Genomic DNA, 19,087 nt, shown 5'->3' with positions numbered 1-19,087 from the left:
TCCGCCCACAGCTGGTTCCTCCTGGGCTGGCGGGGCCCAGGGCCCGCCGGGACAGCAGCTCTCAGGAGGGGCGGGCAGGGGACACCGAGCAGACACACGGGGTCAGCGTCCCCTCCCTCCCCAGCAGGACCCGCCAGCGGCTCCTGGACCGTGTTCCCTCCACTCTGTTCTCCGGTCGCTGGCTGGGGGACGCGGGGCTGCAGCGGGGAGGAAAGGGGGTCAGCACCCCACGGGCGGCCGCCCCCCGCCCCGCCCCAGCGGCTCGCTCACCTCAGAGCCGGTGGCTCAGGCTGGCCGACCAGAAGTTGCGTTGGTTCTGCAGCTGCTGGAAGGGGTTGAAGTGTCTGCCCCGCTCGCGCTTCCTTTTCTTGATCTTCTTCACCTGTGAGAGGCAGGAAGGCTCCTGGGGTCAGAGCCGAGTCCTGCGCCCCCCAGCCCAGGCCCTGGCCAGCACCCACCTTCCCTCTGTCAAACTCCTGGTCCCACTCGTCGAGGACGGTCTCGCTGCGGGCCCACGCTGCGTCCCGCACGGCGTCCTGGCTGACGGCCGAGCGCTCCCCGCCCCAGGTCAGCACTGCGGAGCAGCACGCTCAGCAGGAGCCCGGCGCGGCGCTGCCCCCGCGGCGCAGGGGCCAGCGGGGCTGCTCCCGGCCAGGCGAGCGAGGGTTACCTTGTTTGCCGTAAGCCTTGTCCAGGGAGTGCCGGAGCAGCTCCTCCACCACGCTGAGCTCCCCCGGGTTCCCGGGAGCTGTGCTGGCCCCGCGGCCGGGCTCAGGGCTCGGGGCAGCTGGACGGTGCCCAAACCCGGCTCCAGCTGCTGCTGTGGGAACAGGAGGGGTGAGGGAGCAGAGGGAGCTCCCATGTCGCTCCATCTCCGAGGCAGATCTCGCCCCAAGAGACACTGTCGGGACTAACAACATCCTGATGGCACAGGGTGTTTGGGCACCATGGGGCCTGTCCTGGGCGGGAGGAACGGAGGGAAATCCTCATCCCTGGAGGGGCGCATCCCCACGAGCCTCTCGGTACCACCAGGTAGGGCACCTGAGGACGGGGGCAGCAGGAGGCAGCTGCGGGGACGGGCCACCAGTGCTGCGAGGGGCTCGTGGGCCGCTGTCCCCAGGCAGGGTGCTGGCACACGGTCGTACCTGGGGCGTTGACATGTGTGTTGGTAGCCGGCTGCTTCGAGGCTGGGCTGCCGAGGCTCTCCCGGCGCTTGCGCTTGCGGTGGTGCCGCTCTCCAGCCCCAGGCTCCACGCTCCACTGCTCCTCCGGGCTCCCGGGCTCCGGCTCCGCCCTCCTGGAGCTGGGGAAGGCAGAGGCGCTCAGCCCGCTCTGCCTCGGCCAGAGCAGGAAGAGCCCGAGCTGCCCCGGCACGGCTCATCCCACCCGCAGAAAGACAAGAGGAACCCAAGCACAGCCCAGGGTAGAGCAAAAACGGGGCTCTTGTGTGTCCCCAGAGCGCTCACCTGCCCGAGGACAGCGTTCCAGAGCAGCGCTCTTCCACCTCCCTCATCCTCCTCCTCCTCTTTTTCTTCTTCTTATGGTGGGAGATGGGCCCCACCTCCAGGCAAACACCGCGGTCTGACCCCTGTGGCCCAGGTGTGCTCTCTGTGTCTCCAGTGCCCGGTGCCTCCTGCTCAGCGCTGGGACACTCGTCTGCCGCCGCCTTCCCCCCAGGGGACACCGAGCCCCCCTGAGCCAAGTGTTTCTTCTTCCTGGGGGGGCTGGAGGCTCCGTCCTCGCCCTTCCCAGCGGGAACGCGAGGGCTGCTCTCTGCCGCACGCCGCTGTTTCCGACGCTCCTTTTTGCGGGAGCCAGGGCTGACCTGCGCGGGCCCCTTCTCCCCGCTGCTGGGAGGAAGATGGAGCGAAGCGGGGGCAAGGGAGCCATTGGCGGGGGCGCAGGCCGGGAGCTGAGGGGCTGAGTCGAGCGCGAAGCTGAAGGCTGGCTCCCCAGGTCTGGGCAGATGGAGAGCAGCTGAGGACAACCTGAAGGACAGGAAAAGGGGCTGACGTGAACTGAAGGCCAGGTCGGGAGCAGGAGCTCAAAATCCGGCCCTGCTGGGAGCAGCAGCCGCAGGTGCTGAGAGCGACACGGCAGCTGCCCAGCGCCAGCCGCACGCGGTGCGCACCGCGGCCCAGGGATTAGCAACGAGCGAGCGGCGCTGCGGCACAGGCTGATGGTGAAGGTTGAAAGGGACACCCAGAGCAAGATCCAGACCAGGCTGGTGCCTCCTGGTCCCACGGGACACTAGTTCTTGGTCAGAGCCTGCAAAGCTCCCCCACTCTGCCAACAGGCAGAGAAACCAGCCCCAATCCAGGGTCCGGAGCAAGGCCTGCCAGCCCAGAACGAGAGATCTGTCGGCTAAAACCAGCCCCAGCAGCTGCCATGTCAGAGTTCCCCAGGGCTGCCACCGGCCTTGGGCCGCGCAGGAGCGACCAGCACCGCTTACCTCCACTGGCCAAAACGCGCCGGAGCGGAGCTGGGGCGGGCGGTGCTGGCGGCGCAGGGCTGGCCGGCGAGCTCTGGGCGAGGCTGCGCACGGCGGTCACTTCTGCTCTCCTTCCCTGGGGCGCTGCCCTGCGGCTATGGACACAAATAAAAGTGTGGTGGTCTAAATAAAACAAGTTTCTGTGAGCCAAGAGAAGAAAACACAAAGGGGAGCCCAGAGAAGGGGAGGGAAAGGACAAGACAGAGAGAGGGACGTGAGGTGGTAGAAGAACAATCAGAAGCATTTTCCATTAGAAGCAGAAAGGAAAAAGGAAGGAAAAACATAAAGAACGGAACCCGCAGCGCTGCCTGGGGTGGAGGCGACTCCGCAGCCCCCAGCTCGGCGTCACCAGCTCCCGCCGCCCCCGGCGCTGCGCTGCCCCGAGAAGGCTGGGGGGCCGGGGCTCCGGGGACGGGCACAGCCACCCCTCCCGAGCACGGAGGCAGCAGCCGCTTCCCCAGCCTCTGCAGGGATGGGGACAACAGCAGGACTGGCCCTGCACCCCGACCAAGGGGACTGTCCCACCCGCCTCTGGCTCAGTGAGGCACCAGCATCAGCCCCACGCTCCCCCAGCACCGGCTCCGGCTCTGGAGGCACGAGGCACCTGCTGAAGTCTCTGGGCAGAAGCTCAGACTCACCTTTTTGTGGGACAGCGCCAGCTTCTTGGTCGGCGGTGGTGACGTGGTGCCGCTGGGCTGCGGTGCAGCCGATGGGAAGGGTTTCAGCTTTGCCAGCTTGATGTCTTCAGGGGCAGCTGGCTCGGTGCCGGAGCCAGCACGGGAGCCGGTGCCACGGTCCGTGTCCTCAGAGGCAGAGGAGCTGCTGGTTCCAGCCCTGCTCTTCCGAGACACCTTGGGCAGCCTCCCCGCGGTGCCGAGCGCCGCGCTGGCAGCGGCGCTGCCGCCAGGGCCCCTTCCCGGTGTCCTGGCGTTCTCCCCGCTGCCCCACGGCTCCTGGCCGGGGATGGGCTCCGGCAGCCCGGGGGAGGCGGGCAGGGGCCCGGGCTCCCAGCAGCGCTTCTGGGGACCCTGCGCTTTGGCCCCACTCGTGTTACTGGGGCTGCAAAATCCCGGAACCGCTCTGGGCGCGGGTGACGGCTGTGACGAGAGCGGCTTCTTGGGCCTCTGGGCTGCGTCACCGGGAAATGCTGTGGCCGCGTGGGCGGCATTCGGGGCCAGCTGGGGTGATAGGGGCCCAGAGGGCAGCTTGGGCAGAGCAGTTCCGTTCGGCAGCTTCGGCCCTGTCCCAAACGTGCTGCGGGCCACAGGGACTCCGATCACTTCCGGCCCCGGCAGCTTCTTCCTCGGCAGCGCATCTGGTGTCTGCACAGAGAGACAAGCTCAGCGAGGAGAGAACTCAAGGAGCCGAGCGCACCGAGCGGCACTGCCCGCCCGCGCCCTGCCAGCCCACGCAGGAGCCCCCGGCCCAGCAGGATCCTTCGGGCCAGTCGCCTCCCTCGCAGCTGCCCTGGAGCCGCGCACCCGCCTCCCGCGCCCTGCGGAGCGGCAGCGGCTCCCGGGGCCCCGGCGCAGAGCCGCCGGCGGGACTCACCTGGCCCGTCACCGGTGAGGCCAAGGGCCTGTTGGTGACAGTATTCTTGACGTGGCCAGGGACGCTGCTGACGCGGCCAGAGTCAGATTTGGCAACGGGCCCCTCTGAGCTCTTCCGCGGGCCGGGGATCCTGGGGAGGCAGAGCAGCACACACGTTACCTGCAGTGTCAGAGACTGGAACGCTCTCAGAGATGCTCACAAGAGCCAGGAGGCAGCAGCTCTGAGGGGGTGAGGAACAATTCATCTGCAGCAAAACCACAAGCAGGGGCTGCAGCTCTCCCTGCCGCCCTCCCCGAGCCAGCACGTGCACGTGGGCGCTGGGGCTGCCTGGGCCAAGCTCCTCCGCACACGCAGGCAAGTGCCCCCAGCCCTGTCCCACGTGCTGAGCAGGGGCAGAGGGGCCGCGGACACAGGGCACGCTCACCTGACGTAGAACAGCACATACGCCTGCTGGTTAAGGACCACCTTGACGTTACTGGGACGGACCACGTTGTCGTTCATTTGGTACCACTGCCCGTTGCTGGCCTGCGGAGGGAGAGAGAACGGGGTCGGGCTGCGTCCAGGGACCCTCCCGGCCCGCGGAGCAGCAGGAACAGCGCCCGTTGGCAGAGCTCCGCTCCCCAGAACCCCTGGGCAGCCCAGGCGGGCGAGGGGACTCTGCGAGAGCAGAACTCCACGCTCCCTGCGGCGGAGCACAGCCCGTACCCCCAGTGCTCCGCACCACCACGTCTGCTGAGCACCCTCCTGTCTGCACATTACACGGACCCTCGAGCACCCGCTGGCCCCCAGCACGGAGAGGCGCCCAGAGAGCGCCCTGGGCTCACCTTCACGTAGCAGTAGTAGTGTCCTGCGTGGCTGCTGAACCCCGAGTGCACCAGCACCGCGTAGAGCCCGTACATGACCGGATCCCCGCTGGGCTGGGACATGTACGGGCGGATGTTCAGGAGCTCCGGGTAGCCCACGTCCTGCAGAAAGAGGGTGTCTCAGGAGCCTGCACAGCAGACGGCAAGAGCAGCTCAGCTGTCCTGCGAGTCCTGTCTCACGAGGGAGGGGGAACCCGCTCTCCCCAGGCAGAGCTCACGGTGAGGAAGGTGCTGGGATGAGCCAAACTCCCACCGCACAGCTGGGGAAGGGCTGCAGGGCTGCGGTAGAGCTCGCACCGCGCACAGAACCACCTCCCACCCTGCGCGGGGCCTCGGGACAGGACACAGCCCCGCTCTGGATGGCCGAGCACTCACCTTTGTGATCTTGCCTCCTGTGAAGCCGGCAAAACGCTTCAGAGCGAGCGTGAGAACGTTGGGCGCCCGGTGGATGGTGAAGCGTTTGGTTGCTGACACTTTCTTCTTGCATCTGCACAGGAAGAGCTCAAGCTTTCCCAGCTGTTCCACCACCCAGGTGATGGCCAGCCCTGGCCAAGCAGCAAACCCCATGGAGATGACCCTGCCGAGAGCGCGCAGCGCTCCGGGGCCCCTGCTCAGGGCCAGCTGTGCTGGCGCAGGGCCCCGGCACGAGAGGAGGGAGATGAGCTGAGGAGTCGCAGGCTTCATCGCAGGCTTCACAGCCATGCACCTCACGGTTTGGCGGTGGAGCAGGTAGAGAAGCCCTCCTGTACTGCGGCACTTTCCTACGCGTCCCAGCTGCACCCCCACGGCCCCATCCTGCCCAGCCCCGCACGCTCACCTGGCACACATGTAGGCGTTCGCTCCGCCCAGCAGGTCTGGCCGCACGAACAGCTCCAGCGCCCGCACTATGTTTGCGGCTTGCTGCGAGGACAGAGGAGACGTCAGGCCACGAGTGGTCAGCACACACAGCAGCCCGGCACCCTGCCACCCCGCTGGCCCCCGGAGATGACACAGAGCATCAGCACAGGGCCACAGCCCGCACTGAACCCCTGAGCCCACCCTCCACCGGGTGTTGGCCAGCGTGCCGCGAGGGACGGCTGCACCATCCCCAACATCACGGAGCATCAATGGAGGAGTCGTGGCTCACGCTCAGGCAACGGGCTCTGCTCTGCCAGACAGAGGCAGCGCAACAGCAGAAGCTGCTTCCCTCTTGGCTGCACCGTGCCTGACAGCAGCAGTTACACACCCTCAGGAGCAGGAACGTCCCCTGCAGAGCAGGGCTCCCCCACCCAGCCCTGCCCCAGTACCGTGATCTCCAGAGCCACGTCCAGGCAGGGGTCAAAGGTGTCTGAGACGCCCTTGCACACCGAGCACTTCACTGCAAGAGAGAGAGCAGTGAGCACACCTGGCACAACACGGCGCCCAGCGCCCCCAGCACCGCGCAGGCAGCTGCCGTGTTCCCCTCTCCGGGTTTGGGCTCTGGGATGGCAGCCCCAGCGTTCACAGCCTGGCAACTCCACCGCGTGCTGGGACAGCAGGTGCCGCTGGACAGCTGGCAAGTTACTGCAGGGCCCTCAGGGAAACAGCAGCGCCGAGAGGCACCGGCGCAGGCCGGCAGCCGGCACTCACCGCGGGACTGCAGGTAACCGCCGAAGATCTGGTGGATCAGGGTAGTGGCTTGGGTCTGGCGATCCGACCTAGAGACAGCAGCATCGGATCACACAGCGCCCGCCCCAACAGCCACCCCCCGGGCCAGCGCTGTGTCCTCAGGATCCAAACCCCCCCAGTCACAGGAGCTGGGGACAGAAGCGCAGCTGCGCTGGGGTGGAGGCGCCAGAAGGCAGCGAGCAGCCCAGGGCTGCGCCACGGGCAGAGAGCGGGGCCATCCGCCCAGACCCTGGAGCCAGCACCTCCCTCCGAGAGCCCAGCCCGGGGGACACGCTCACCCCACAGTCCCCTCCCGCGGCACAGGGGACCAGCAGACAGGAGCAGTGACGGCCACGAGAGGCCACGCGTACCTGGCATGGTCGCGCAGGCAGGCCTTCTGCATGGCATCGATGGTGAAACGCAGGAACTCGTGCGCGTCCTCCTGCCTGCCGAAGCGGATGTGCGGGGCGATCCCTGCAGGAGAGGGACGGATCAGCCGCAGCACCGCTGCAACACACGCAGGTCCTCCCGCCCTCCCTGGGGGCAGGGACTGCGGGGTTTGAGCTCCCTCAGCCCAAACCAGACGTCAGACTCGTGTCGGCCATGGGGCAAGGCCCACATGGCCCCCGAAGTCCCTGGCACACTCAGTGAGTCATCTCAGAAGAGCCTCTGCCAAGACCTGCCCTGATCTCAGAGGTTCTGCTCCTGCAATAGCCTCTGGCACAGCTACAGGAGGGGGCGCGAGGGCAGTCATCCTTACTCTTGAGGTTTCGGACGAAGGACACGGGCTTTATCGCATTGCCGCTGTTTGCGAACGCCTGCGTGACGTGGTTCTGCATGACGCACATCATGCAGAAGCCGCTTTGGTGACCTGGAGTGGGAGAGAAGACAGGACGTTGGGGACAAACCCAGGAGAGATGGAGGCAGTACGGGGGACAGGGAACCTCTGGTCCAACACGGCTCAGCCACGTTCGGTTTTCCTACGAGCCCTGTGCTGCAGCAGAGCTCCGGGCATCCCGGCGGCACAGGGACAGCACACGCCACCCTGGCTGGCACGGCCCCGGTCACAGCACCAGTCGCTGCAACCCCCCAGATGACACAGCAGCCACGTGGATGGAAAACAGGGCACAGGGACTTGCTGAGGAGCCCACAGGTCAGCCCTGAGGGGCAGATCCCACCGGAGCCCTACAGACAGGGCTCTGAGCCCCACGTGCTCCCCTTGGTCACAGCTCGGAGCAGAGCCCGCCAGATTCCCCTTCAAAGTCACCCGTGAACTGCACCTGCTGCCCGTACGCAGCCTCGTGCCCTGCGCCCACGTGGTCCCCACAGGCAGGGGCTGTTTGGGACCCCCTGCTCAGCCCCAGGAGCCAGCAGATCCCAGCAGACACAGGTTAGTCCTGGCTGCACCCAGTACAGCCAAAGCCTCTCAGACACAGCATGCAGAGCTCGGGAACACTGCTACGGCCAGGAAAAGCGAACGCTCCTGCACGCAGGAACGTCCTCTTGACGGAGAAGGGGGCAGGAGGGAGCAGAGAAGCCACATACGTCCCGGCAGCCGCACAGCCCCGGCAGAGCCGCGAGCGGGGTCTGAGCGCAGCCCCGGGACAGGCGGGCGCTGCCCTCCCCACTCACAGGTGCGGCTGTGCTCCTTGGACAGCAGGTAGTTGGCGAGCGGTGGCGTGTACGTGAGGCACTGCAGGGTGGCGTTGAGGAAACAGGTGTTTCCCAGGTTGAGCAGCCCGGCACCGACCCGGTGGATGTGCTGCCACTGCACGGCGAGGCGCTCGGCAGGGAACAGCACCTTCTGGGGCGCAGGGACGCCGTCCCCGTGGCGCCCCGGGGTCCGGTCGCAGCCTGCGGGGAGAGAGGCGGGTGAGCCGCGGGCGCGCAGCGCAGGGAGCGCCCCCGGCCCTCGGCACCCACCCTGCTCGGCCGGCTGTCCCTCCTCAGCGCCGCAGGGGTGCTCGGCGGGCTCGCTGCGGGGGCTGAGCAGCCGGTACTTGCCCCGCAGCAGCTCCAGCTGCCCGGAGAAGCCGCGGCTGGCGGGCTCGAACTCGATCTTCTGCAGCAGCACCTTCTTGGCCGAGGCGGCCAGCAGCCGGCCCAGCTCCCCGGCCTCGTCCCGCCGCACGTTCAGCAGATCCTTCAGCTTCGCTGTGACCGCCATGGCGGGGCCCGGCGGCCCCGGCTGCGGGCAGGAGGCGGCGGGTGGAGCGGGGAGGCCGGGCCGCCCCGCCCCGCTCCCGGTGTGGGGCTGCGCGTTGCCGCGGCAACGGGCCGCAGACGGGGCCCGCCGCGGGCCCGGCCCCGCCGCCGCGCACCCCGGAGACCCGGGTGGGTCCCGCCCGCCGCCGCTACGGGCACCGCGCCCGCCCGCCCGCGACCTCGAGCGCTGCCCCGGTCCGCCACGTGCGGCCCGCCCGCCCCACGGCCAGACCCGCGGACACGGCAGGGACGGCAGCGCGGACCTCAGCGCAGGTCCCGGTCCCGGTCCCGATCCCGATCCCAGTCCCGGTCCCAGTCCCGGTCCCGGTCCCCGTCCCCGGTCCCAGTACCTCCCGGTACATCCCGGCAGCACTCACCATCCGGGCCTCCGCCAGCCTGCGCACGTGTCACCGCCTTAAGGCCGCGCCGGCTGCTCCCCCTCCAGCACCGCTGATCCTCCCGCGCCTCCTCCTTAAGTCCCGCCCCTCGCTGCGCCCGCTCGCTGGCTCCTCCCCTCGCCGGGGCGGGGCTTGCCCGTGACGTCATCTCGCGCACGCGCGCGGCCCCGCGCAGCTTCCGGCCCACCCCTGTCCCGCCCCGGTCCCGCTCCTGCTCTCGCCCGGCCCGGGCGGCTGTTCCCCGCGCTCCCCCCGCCCGGCCCGGGCGGCTCTGCCCCCGCGCTCCCCCTGCTCGGCCCGGGCGGCTGTTCCCCGCGCTCCCCCCGCCCGGCCCGGGCGGCTCTGCCCCCGCGCTCCCCCTGCTCGGCCCGGGCGGCTGTTCCCCCGCGCTCCCCCCGCCCGGCCCGGGCGGCTGTTCCCCCGCGCTCCCCCCGCCCGGCCCGGGCGGCTGTTCCCCTGCGCTCCCCCCGCTCGGCCCGGCCCGGGCAGGCGGCGGGCGCGGCAGCGGGACCCGGCCCGCACGGCCCCGGGGCGGCTGCAGCGCCTGCCGAGGACACAGAACACAGCACAGGGAGCACACAGCCGGTGGCAAAACAAGTGGAGATATTACACTCGATAGACTACCAGCAGAGACAGGAGTAAATGGCACATATGATACAACCGTACAGAAGCGAACGGGACTCGTACATGGGACTGAGTAGAGGTTGGGGCTTTTTTTTTCTTTTTCTTTCTTTTTAATTTTCCTCTTTAATACGTTGAAATTGCCCAGACTGGTCCAGCACGACATCTCAAACCTCCCGGGGACGCACAGCATGAAAACGCCCCCGGGGTGCGGGGGGTTCGCCGCACGCTCCCCGCGCTGCGGCGGCTGCCGGTGTCACGGCCGGGCGGCCGCGGCACCGGGGAATGGCTCAGAGACTGCGGGACGGGGCGCCCGCGGCTGCCGCCTGTGCGGGGCTCGTCCCGCCGCGCAGGGAGCGCCACCGCGGGCCGGCCCGAGCGGCGCGGGCCAGGATGAGCCCCGCGCCCCTGCCGCCCTGTGCCCGCGCGGGGCCCGGCTGCAGCCCCGGGCAGGAGGCGGCGCTGGGGATGGACCCGGGGGGGCTGGGGAGGGCGCTGAGCCCCGTGTCACCTCTGAGGCCCCATGGGGCAGGGAGCACGGGGACAGCGGGGCAGCGGGGCCGGGTGCGCGGGCATCGCCCCAGCCCCGCTCACAGCCCTCCTCAGCTTTTTGGGACGAGGCGCCTGGCAGGAGCCGTCCGGCCCCAGGACAGCCCGAAGCCCCCGGCACAGCGGCGGGAGCCGTGCCCCGCAGTAAAGCCGCTGGGGCCGCTGCCTGGAGGGCGGTACCTCCTGCACGGGGCGGGCGGTGGGTGAGGAAGGGGACAGCGGGGTCTCCGGTGCTGGACGGAACCGGGGACGCTGCGGGGGGGCTGTCTGGTGAGAGCTGCCGGGGCGGCTCCCCCGCACCAGGGGCACTGGGAGACCTGGTAGACCTGCTACGCAGACAGGGCAGCTCGCACCCCTCACGCGGGTTCGATTCCTTCACAGCGTGGCCAGGCAGGGACGCGGTGCAGGCAGGGGCGTCCCCCCGCCCCCGCCCAGCCCTGCCACGAGCGCAGGGACACCTGTGACGCAGCGGGACCCCGGCCTGCCCGCGCGTGCCGGGTGCCGCAGTCCGGGGCCCCCTGCGGCCGAGCAGATTTTCATGCTGTCTCCAGGAATTGATATCAGCGTGGACCAGTCTAACATCTCGCAGGTTTTTTTTCTACTGGCTACTGGAATGCGCTCGTTTGGCTTAGGGGTCCTCGATGTCGAGAAACTCTTGCTTGGGGGGGGCCATGCCGCGGTACCAGGCGCACGAGCCGTCGCTCCTCTTGATGCAGGCGTAGTGCTTTGCCTGCCGCCCATCCACGTTGTTCTTCTCCATCGCCCAGTCCGTCCAGAGACACTCGTCCGAGGAGGAGACGAAGCAGGGGATGGAGAGGCAGCGCGAGATCTGCGCACAACAGAGACCGTCACCCGCCACCCCGAGGGGACGCCGCGGCACGAGGGGGCGGCACAGGGCGGCTGGGGCTGGTGGTCCAGCCTCGGAGCAGGGATGCCAGGCTGCCCCATCCCCGTGGGGCACAGTGGGGACGTGACCCCAGTGCTGGGGGAAGCCCTGGGTGCAGGTCGCAGGGCTGGCCTTGCTTCCCAGCTGCAGAGAGCCGGAGGCTCGGCCGCCTGTCCCGTGTCCCTGGCCATGTGCTGCGTCCCTGCACAGCATCATCCTTGAAGGATGGGGAAGAGCATCTCCCCAGAGCCCATATGTGCCTCGGGGTGCAGCCCCCCGGCCTGCGGGGAGCAGGACACAGCCCCGCTGCTCACCTTGCACTCGCAGCCCATCTGGTACCGCTGGTTTAGGCTCTTCTTCTGGGTTGGGCTCAGTGAGTCCCAGGTGGAGACCAAGTCGCAGAGCGTGATGTGCATCTTGCCGTTGCCCTCCGACTTGCCTGGGGAGAGGTCACACAGACCGCTCAGGGGGTCCCCACGGCCCGACGGTGACCCGGGGTGCCTGGGGCTCAGCCGGGGCTGAGGGTGCTGCAGCCCGTCCCCTCCCGCCGTGCACTGTGCCCAGGGGTCCCCAGGGAGCGGAGGCTCGTGCCTCAGCTGCCACAGCCCAGGGCTGCCAACCATGGCCAGGACACAGCCGGGGGCGCTGAGGGCTGGGGTGCGGGGTGCCCTGTGCCCGGGAGCACACACACCACAGGCATTTCGGTGAGCGTGAGGCTGCAGGGCCAGCCCGGCCAGCGCCGTCCCCATGGCACCCACCTGCGATGAGATACTCCTTCTTCCCGCCGGTGTCCAGCAGCCGGCCGCACACGGCGGTGGACGGCGCCGTGTAGATGAACTCGATGTCCTGGTCAGGGCCCTTAAACATCTGGGGAGCAGGAGCAGGAGTGAGCAGCCGCTGCAGAGGCCGCCCCGTCCCCCGCAGCGTCCTGCCCCACGTGTCCCGTTACCTTGATCTGCTTGATTTCATACTGGATTCGTTTGATGGGGTTCCCATATATATCGTTCCCCGAATCCACTTCTTTCGCAGAGACGGCCTTTGCCCGGATCACTGCAACGCAGAGGCGAGAGCTCAGCGGGGCGGCGGGGGCCGAGGAGCCACCGCAGCCCTGCCCCGCGGGATGGTCCGCGTGGGCGCAGGCTGGTGCTGCCGGGCCCGTGCCCGTCACCCGCGTGGCAGCGGGACAGCTGAAACCCGCCAGCCGCTTCCTGGGAGCAGCGCGGTATTTGTTGCACTGTCATTAATTAAACTGGTCTCTGACGAGGGACCCAGCCCAATGCCCGCAGGCCCTGGCAGGGCCGGAGCAGCAAAGGGCACAGGGAGCTGTTTGGAGGGTCACCTTTGGGTGCAGAGGGAGATGGAGCCACATCCCCGTCCCAGCCCCTTCCACAGCCAACGCAGGCAGCTCCTGCCACGGTTCCCAGCACCACCCAGACCCTGCCAGCCCCTCTGCACCCCACACCGGGGAGCGGGATCCCGGGACCAGGCTGCCCTTGTGCTCCTCAGATGGAACATGGGGTCCTCATCCCACCACAGAGGGGGCTCCGACTGCCGCGAGGAGCCTCAGCCGCGCAGGCGCAGAAACCGCGTCCTCCGGGGGCTGCGGGTGCTGCTTCCTGCCCTCGCTGCTGCAGAAATAACCCAGGGGCGCAGAGAGCCGGGGCGGGGGAAACGGCCCCACCGGGGCGGGGAAAAGGCCCCGCCGGGCAGCCCAGCCAAAGGCAACAGCCCCCGGAGCTCCGCGTGGCCTGTGCAAGGTCGAGCGTCCCAGGGCTGGCGAGGCCGTGTCACCCTGGAGCCCCGGGACAGTGACACAGCGACAGCTCTGCTGTGCTCGGGTCCCTGAGGTCACGCTGCCAGCACAGCCCAGGGACACACGAACCGGCATGTGAGCGCTCGGCACGTGGCAGCGACGCGCAGGGCAGCCGGCAGCTCGCCCTCGCTCGCCAGCTCGGGACACGGCGGCTGGTTCGGCGCCACGCTGGGCAGGTCGCAGCCGCTCAGGCGTGCAGGGTCCCCGTGCCAAGACCTGCGCTGCCCGGCCCGCCCGGCTCCCTCCGCCGCCGACAGGAGCGCCCAGCCGGCCCCAGGCAGTGCCAAGGACACCGGGGACACCGAAGGCACAGCGGCAGCCCCAAAGCTGCGGGTCCTGCCCAGCTCCACGGCAGCGGGGCCGAGCCGGGAGGGGGCCTGGCTGCGGGGCAGGGGCTCGCGGGGCTCCCCAGCCCTCGGGGCACCCGCTGCCCCGCCAGCCCCGCTCCACGCACCGCAGGAACGGCGAGGCGCGCTTGGGCCAGCGCGGCAGGAGGGCAAAGGCCTGACAAGCCGGGACGCGGCTCGTGTGCCCCCCGAAAAGTGCTGAGTGGGAGCAGCCGGGGCCGCCCGCCAGGCTGGCACAGGCACGCCTGCCTCCCTCCGCCTGGCACGGCAAGCACAGGGAACCTGACCGCGCTATAAATACCACGGGGCACCAGGGCACTTGGATCGGCTATTTCAGCTGAAGGTCGGGGGACATGGCCCCACGGGGGCACCGGTACGGCCAGCGGGGTGTGCTCAGGAAAGGAAAGCGCAGCCACCAGCACGAGCAAGGGCAGAGCCTCCCGAAGCAGCCGGCCCCGCTAAGGTGGGCGCTCACCGGGCGCGGGGCAGACACATCTGCCAGCGCCAGGGCTGCCCCAGCTTTCCCGCCGGTCCCGGGGCTGCACGGGGGGTCTTCCCAGCCGCGTTCCCTCCCTCGGGGCAGCGCCGGGCACGCTGGCAGCACCGCAGCACCGCGGCCCCGGCCCCTCGCCTGCAGCAGGACAAGCCCCTCAGCACAGCCCCCAGCGCGGTCCTGCCCCGGAGCGCTGCCTGGCGAGCGCCGGCTCGGTCGCTGCCCATGGCCAGCAGTGCGCCCGGGTCACCACAGGCACGGGCCACCCTCCCGACCCAGCAGCCACCGCGTCCTCCCCGTGCCAGGCCCTTCATCACTCCACACGCATCCGCGGCGGAACTTGGGCGCAACCGCGCTGGAGAGCCGCGCACCCACCGCGGCCCCGTGGCTCCAGGCGCGGGGAACGGTTACTGGTTCAGTGGGCTCCAGCCTTTTCCATTCACGTGCTGATGAATCACTTGACAAAAATGCAGCCCAATTCTAGGCGGATTTGTTCTGAACAGTGCGGCTTTGTGGAGGGGACGGCCGCGCTGCGCTTTCCCCGCCAAGACCCCAGCAGCGCAGCCAAGCTGCTCCGCGCCAGCCAGGACCCGGCGCGGCCGGGCCGGCGAGCCCAGAGGACGGCACAGCTGAGATCCCCGGGACCGGGAGGCAGAGGGACGGAGGAAACCCCGGCTGCTTACAGACCAGCACTTGGACCTCCCCAAACGCCAACGGCCCCGTCGCTGCACCACCCGCCCCTCCTGCCGCCGGCCTGGCCGTGCAGCAGCCACGGGAGCCCAGGCCCCGCAGGAAGCTGAGCCAAGGCCCTCCCGGCTCCCCGTGAGCGCGGCACAGGCCGCCAGCACGGGGCGACCAAGTCTGACCACGGCAATGCTGGAAATGCTCCTTCCCCAGGCAAGACAAACCACAGCAAGAGGATGCACTGTGGGGCCACCCCCTCCTGGCAGGGTGGGAGCCCCAGCGGTGACAACCCCTGTGCTGGTCCCCAGGGCTGCCAGCTGTGGCCACCACGCAGCCCTCGGGGACAGACCCTGCCTGGGAAGCACCGGCGCCCACCGAACACGGAGCCGCTGCCGGGCTGGATGTCCAGGGAACAAAGGTCCCTTCTCCGGGGTGCTGGCAGCCGACTGGGCGCGGGGCCGGTTGCCAGTGCCAGCGCTGCCTGTCCCTGCGCGGGGACAGCCCCGGGGTCACTCCAGCTCCACCGAGCCCAGCAGAGATGGAGCCCAGGCAAACCAGCCCGCGGAGCTCAGGCTCAGCGCTGCCCGGCACACGGGCAGCAAGCAGCCCCCCGCAGCCTGCCCGCGCCCGGCAGCCAGCGCACCCCCGCCCCGGCACAGCAGCGGGGTGCTTTCGGGAACATGGAGGCTGGAGGGACGCAGAGCTGAGCACGGCAGCCCCGGGGGAAGTGGCAGGGGCCGTGGGGGCCGCCGCGGTGCAGGGCAGCGCCACGGGGAGGCGGGAGGCACCAGGCCCCGCTCGCCCGCCGGCCTGCGCCGGAGCCGCGGCTGGGGCTGCCATGGCCGCCTGCGTCATCCCGGCCGCTGACGGGAACGGGCCGGGGCCCAATCAGCGGCAGCGCGGCAGTCAGCCCACGGGAAGGGCTCCGGCCGCCGCGGCTCCGCGGGGCGACGGCGGGGACCGGCGGCTCCCCCTCCTCGCGCAGGGCCGCGCTGCCCCAGCCGCCCCCGCGGGGACTGTCCCCACCTCGCTCCCCAAACCTTCTCCTCCGCTGGCCCTGGCTGGCACCCCCCATCACCCACCCCTGTGCGCCCTGCGCCCCACTCCAAGGAACCAAGCACTGGGACAACTGAGATCGGTGCGATGCTGCCAGGGGACACAGCCAATCTCGCCCATCCCGGGTGGCACACCGAGCCCCGTTGAGCCCTCCGGGAGCCTGCACTGCCGCACGAGGCCAAGGGCCATGCCCAAACGGGCTGAGCATCACCTCCCTCAGCCCTCGCCCCTGACCACGCAGAGCCTGGGGCTCCTGCTGCAGCCTGGGACACGGTCACCCGGTGAGCGTCCCGGCAGCACCTGGTGCCCCGGGCTCTCCCTGGGCTCCGTGCGCCAGCAGGACGAGGAGCCTCCCAGCTCCAGAGAGCATCCAGGGGGAAGAGGAGAAGCAACAAGCAGGGCAGGGATCACAGGCTGTAGGAACAGACCTGTGTTGTGTGGGAAGATAAGGCTGGGGATGGACCCTGCTCCCGCAAGCCCAGCATTGTCCCCGACGGGGTCACGCAAGGCAAGACTGATCCAGATGAGCCACACAGGGGACTTGGGCTGGGAGCCGGGAGTTGCCAGGAGGTGCCAGGGCTGCGGCGGCACGGCCTGGCGGAGGCTGCCGCGCTGGACGGGCTGCGGGCGCCCGCAGGACAGACGGCTGAGGGCAGCGGGGCAGCCTGAGCCACGGGGAGCACTGCCGGGCCACGCCGTGCCCTCCGGGGACAGCTGACACAGCCGAGACAGACGGTGACTCAGCAGCTGAGTCACGGCTGAGCCAGCACCCCGCGACGGCCGGTGAGTCACGAGTGCCCCGGAAAGCCGAGCCCGAGCGGAGCGTGACGGGAAGCTGCAGCCCCGCTCCCGGGCGGGCGCGTGGGATCCCCCAGCCCAGGGCACCGGCTCGAGCAGCAGCTCCAAAAATTCAGTGCTCCATTTTGTCTAGAAACCTCCTGGTCTCCAACGTGCTCCGTGGCACAACATGCCGGGCAGCAAGGCCAGGCAGAGCCAGGGCACCGGGGCAGCAGCCAGATGCTGCGGGTGCTGCCCCGACGGACAGAAATGCCACAAGCGGAGTCTGGAAAGGGCGAGGGAGCCTGGGAACCCATCAGGAGCATTCTGGCTCCGGAGCAGGGAATGGGGCAGGGCCATCCAGAGGCTGGAGCTTCCTCAGTATTTGGGAATGTTACCTCTCCAGCTGAGCCTGGGAACGGCCCTGCGAAGGAGAGCGGCAGGAACGGGGGTTGGTCTGTTTGTCTAATATGTTAAAATTTAATAAGGGCATTATTCATAGAAAGAGGAATCCAGATCCCGGCGCTGCCAAGCCCTCCCTTTCAGCAGCATCCAAGCCGAACAAAGTGGGACGGGGGAGAGGAAATGCCTGGCAATAAGGCGCAGACGGGAGGTGACCCAGCGGGCCGGGGCTGGCTCCGCTCCGCCGCTGCCGAGCGAGGGGCGGCCGCGCTCCGAGGGCCCCGGCGGCTGCCACGTACCCCGCGGCTCCCCGTGCCCCCGGGGCTGCGCCCAGGCGCCCGGCCCGGCCCCGCCGGCTCCGCACGCCGCCCGGGGCAGCGATGCCGAGCACGGCCGCGAGGGTCCCCCCGAGACGGCGAGACACGCGGGGAGGGACGGGCACACCCCGGACGGACGGACGGACCGACCGCGCCCGGCCGCGCATCTGCTCCCGCCGACACACCCCCGGGCCGGCCGGGGCGCGGGGCCCGCACCCGCTGGGGCTGCGGGCAGGTGCTGGGGACCGGGGCGGCTCTGCCCGCTCCCTGCCCGCCCCCTGCCCGGCGCGGCCGCTCCGCGCCAACTTTCCGCCCCTTCCCCCGCCGGGAAGTTGGCGCGGGCCGGGCCGGGGCTCCGGGGACAAAGCGCGGGGGCGGCGGGCGGCGCTCACCTACGTCCGCGTTGCAGAAGGCCTGTTGCGGGTGGATGGGCGAGCAGCTGCAGGCGTCGGCCGGGCGGGCCCTGCCGAGCAGCAGCACCGCCAGCCAGGCCAGCAGGCTGGGCAGCGCGGCGGGCATCTTGCGGCGGGGCTGCCGGCCCAGCGACCCGGCCCACGAAGCCGCAGCCACCGCCGGGCCCGGCCGAGCCGCCGCCGGAAAGTTTGGCTCCGGCAGCCGCGGCCCCTGCGCGGCGTTGCGGGCGCTGCTGCGGCCGCCGCTCCGCTGCCTTCTATGGAGCTGTTTTCCTCCTTCCCCGCTGCCGCTCGGCCTCGCTTTTTAACGTGCTCCGGGGATTTGCGGCTCCTCCTCCGCGTGGCGCGGGGCCAGCCCGGCTGCGCCCGCCCCTCCGCAGGATGCGGCTCCGGCTCCCCCCCGGCCCGGCCCCCGCCCGCGGCCCCGGGACCCGCCGCCGTTCGACCGCCGGGGCCGGGCAGCGGGAGCGGAGGCGGCGGGGGCGGCCCCGGCTCGCAGCGCCGGCGGCCCGGCCTGCGCCCAGCGGAGCCGCGAGCTGCGGGGAGGGCTGCGGGGAGGGCTGCGGGGAGGGCTGCGGGGAGGGCTGCGGGGAGAGCTGCGGGGAGGGCTGCGGCGCGGGCCGTGCCCGGGCGCCTCCTCCAGCCCCGCTCAGCTCACCCCCTGTGCCCCGCGGCCGCTCCCGCGCCGTGCCCGCCGCACAACCCGCCGATGGCTGCGCTCGCCGGTGCTCCTGCGCCCACAGACCCCGTCCTTCTGCTGCTGGCCTGCAGCCAGTGGCCCTGGAGCACCTCTGCAGGTCCCACCTTGTCCCTGTCCTGGCTGCATCACTGCAGAGGGTGTCAGGACGCTGCCCATCTCACCGTAGCCGCACTCCCGTGCCCAGCCAGATGCACGAACAAGCTCCAAGTCTCCAGCGGTGCCGTCATCCCTGCGAAACGGGCAGCGAGCCCGGCTGTGCCGCTGGGCAGGGACACGGCTTCTGAGCACAGCTGAGCTGGGCGCCACAGGCACACGTTGGCAGGGACAGCCGGCATCGCGGCCACAAAACCTGCTCCAGAGCCAGCCTCCTGCCACACAGCATCCCTGTCACGCTGAGGGAGGTGTCCGAGCTGCCTGCCCTTTAGGATGACAGAAACAGCAGAAACGTGGGCAGGTGAACCTGGTCCAAGCCCTGCAGGATCCGGCAGGGAACCTGTGGGAGGCGATCGCCCTCGTGCTGTGGGATGTTGGCTGAAACCTGGAGATGGTTCTCCAGGTCCCCAACTCCACTGCGGGGCACACGGTTTGCAGATGCTTTGGCAGCGATCACCGGTCCCGCCGGCCCGGCTGCCTCTAGCGCCAGCTGCTGCCGCGCACCCGGGGCTGCTGGCGCTCGTGCTGCTCCACGGGCAGCGTGGGGCTGAGGGGCTGGCGGCCCAGGGACCCAGGCCCTGCCGTCCTGCCTGCGTGAGGGGGGGCACAGGCAGAGCAGCTGGTGGGGTGGTCTTGGGGTTCAGGGGAACACAGTATGGGGAGACCCCACTTCCAGTGGGGTGCAGAGCTCCCCACCTGGCTGAGCCCTGGGGACAAGGAAGAGCCACACAGCAGGGACAGC

At 70.1% G+C, this 19,087-nt stretch overlaps 2 protein-coding genes across 2 annotated transcripts; both read right to left on the bottom strand.

Moving 5' to 3' along the window:
• Positions 1–122: 122 nt before the first annotated feature.
• Positions 123–8,862, bottom strand: USP36 (ubiquitin specific peptidase 36). The gene is made up of 19 exons (XM_080356296.1): positions 8,455–8,862; positions 8,164–8,385; positions 7,292–7,402; positions 6,903–7,005; positions 6,514–6,581; positions 6,192–6,262; positions 5,723–5,805; positions 5,281–5,392; positions 4,867–5,007; positions 4,467–4,567; positions 4,043–4,172; positions 3,130–3,813; positions 2,453–2,586; positions 1,467–1,988; positions 1,146–1,303; positions 671–820; positions 459–574; positions 271–382; positions 123–197 (listed from the first exon to the last, which is right to left on the bottom strand). The coding sequence occupies exons 1-18, from the start codon at positions 8,696–8,698 to the stop codon at positions 272–274; spliced, it is 3,261 nt and encodes a 1,086-aa protein (XP_080212422.1). The 5' UTR covers positions 8,699–8,862; the 3' UTR covers positions 123–197; position 271.
• Positions 8,863–9,346: 484 nt separating this feature from the next.
• TIMP2 (TIMP metallopeptidase inhibitor 2) lies at positions 9,347–17,878 on the bottom strand. The gene is made up of 5 exons (XM_080356493.1): positions 17,472–17,878; positions 12,140–12,240; positions 11,949–12,057; positions 11,505–11,629; positions 9,347–11,133 (listed from the first exon to the last, which is right to left on the bottom strand). The coding sequence occupies exons 1-5, from the start codon at positions 17,596–17,598 to the stop codon at positions 10,933–10,935; spliced, it is 663 nt and encodes a 220-aa protein (XP_080212619.1). The 5' UTR covers positions 17,599–17,878; the 3' UTR covers positions 9,347–10,932.
• Between the last annotated feature and the right edge of the window lie 1,209 nt (positions 17,879–19,087).

This window comes from Nesoenas mayeri, assembly GCF_963082525.1.
Source record: "Nesoenas mayeri genome assembly, chromosome: 19".
Lineage (NCBI taxonomy): Eukaryota > Metazoa > Chordata > Aves > Columbiformes > Columbidae > Nesoenas > Nesoenas mayeri.
Note: the sequence above shows the minus strand (reverse complement) of the source record. Positions and strands in the feature narration are given on the sequence as shown.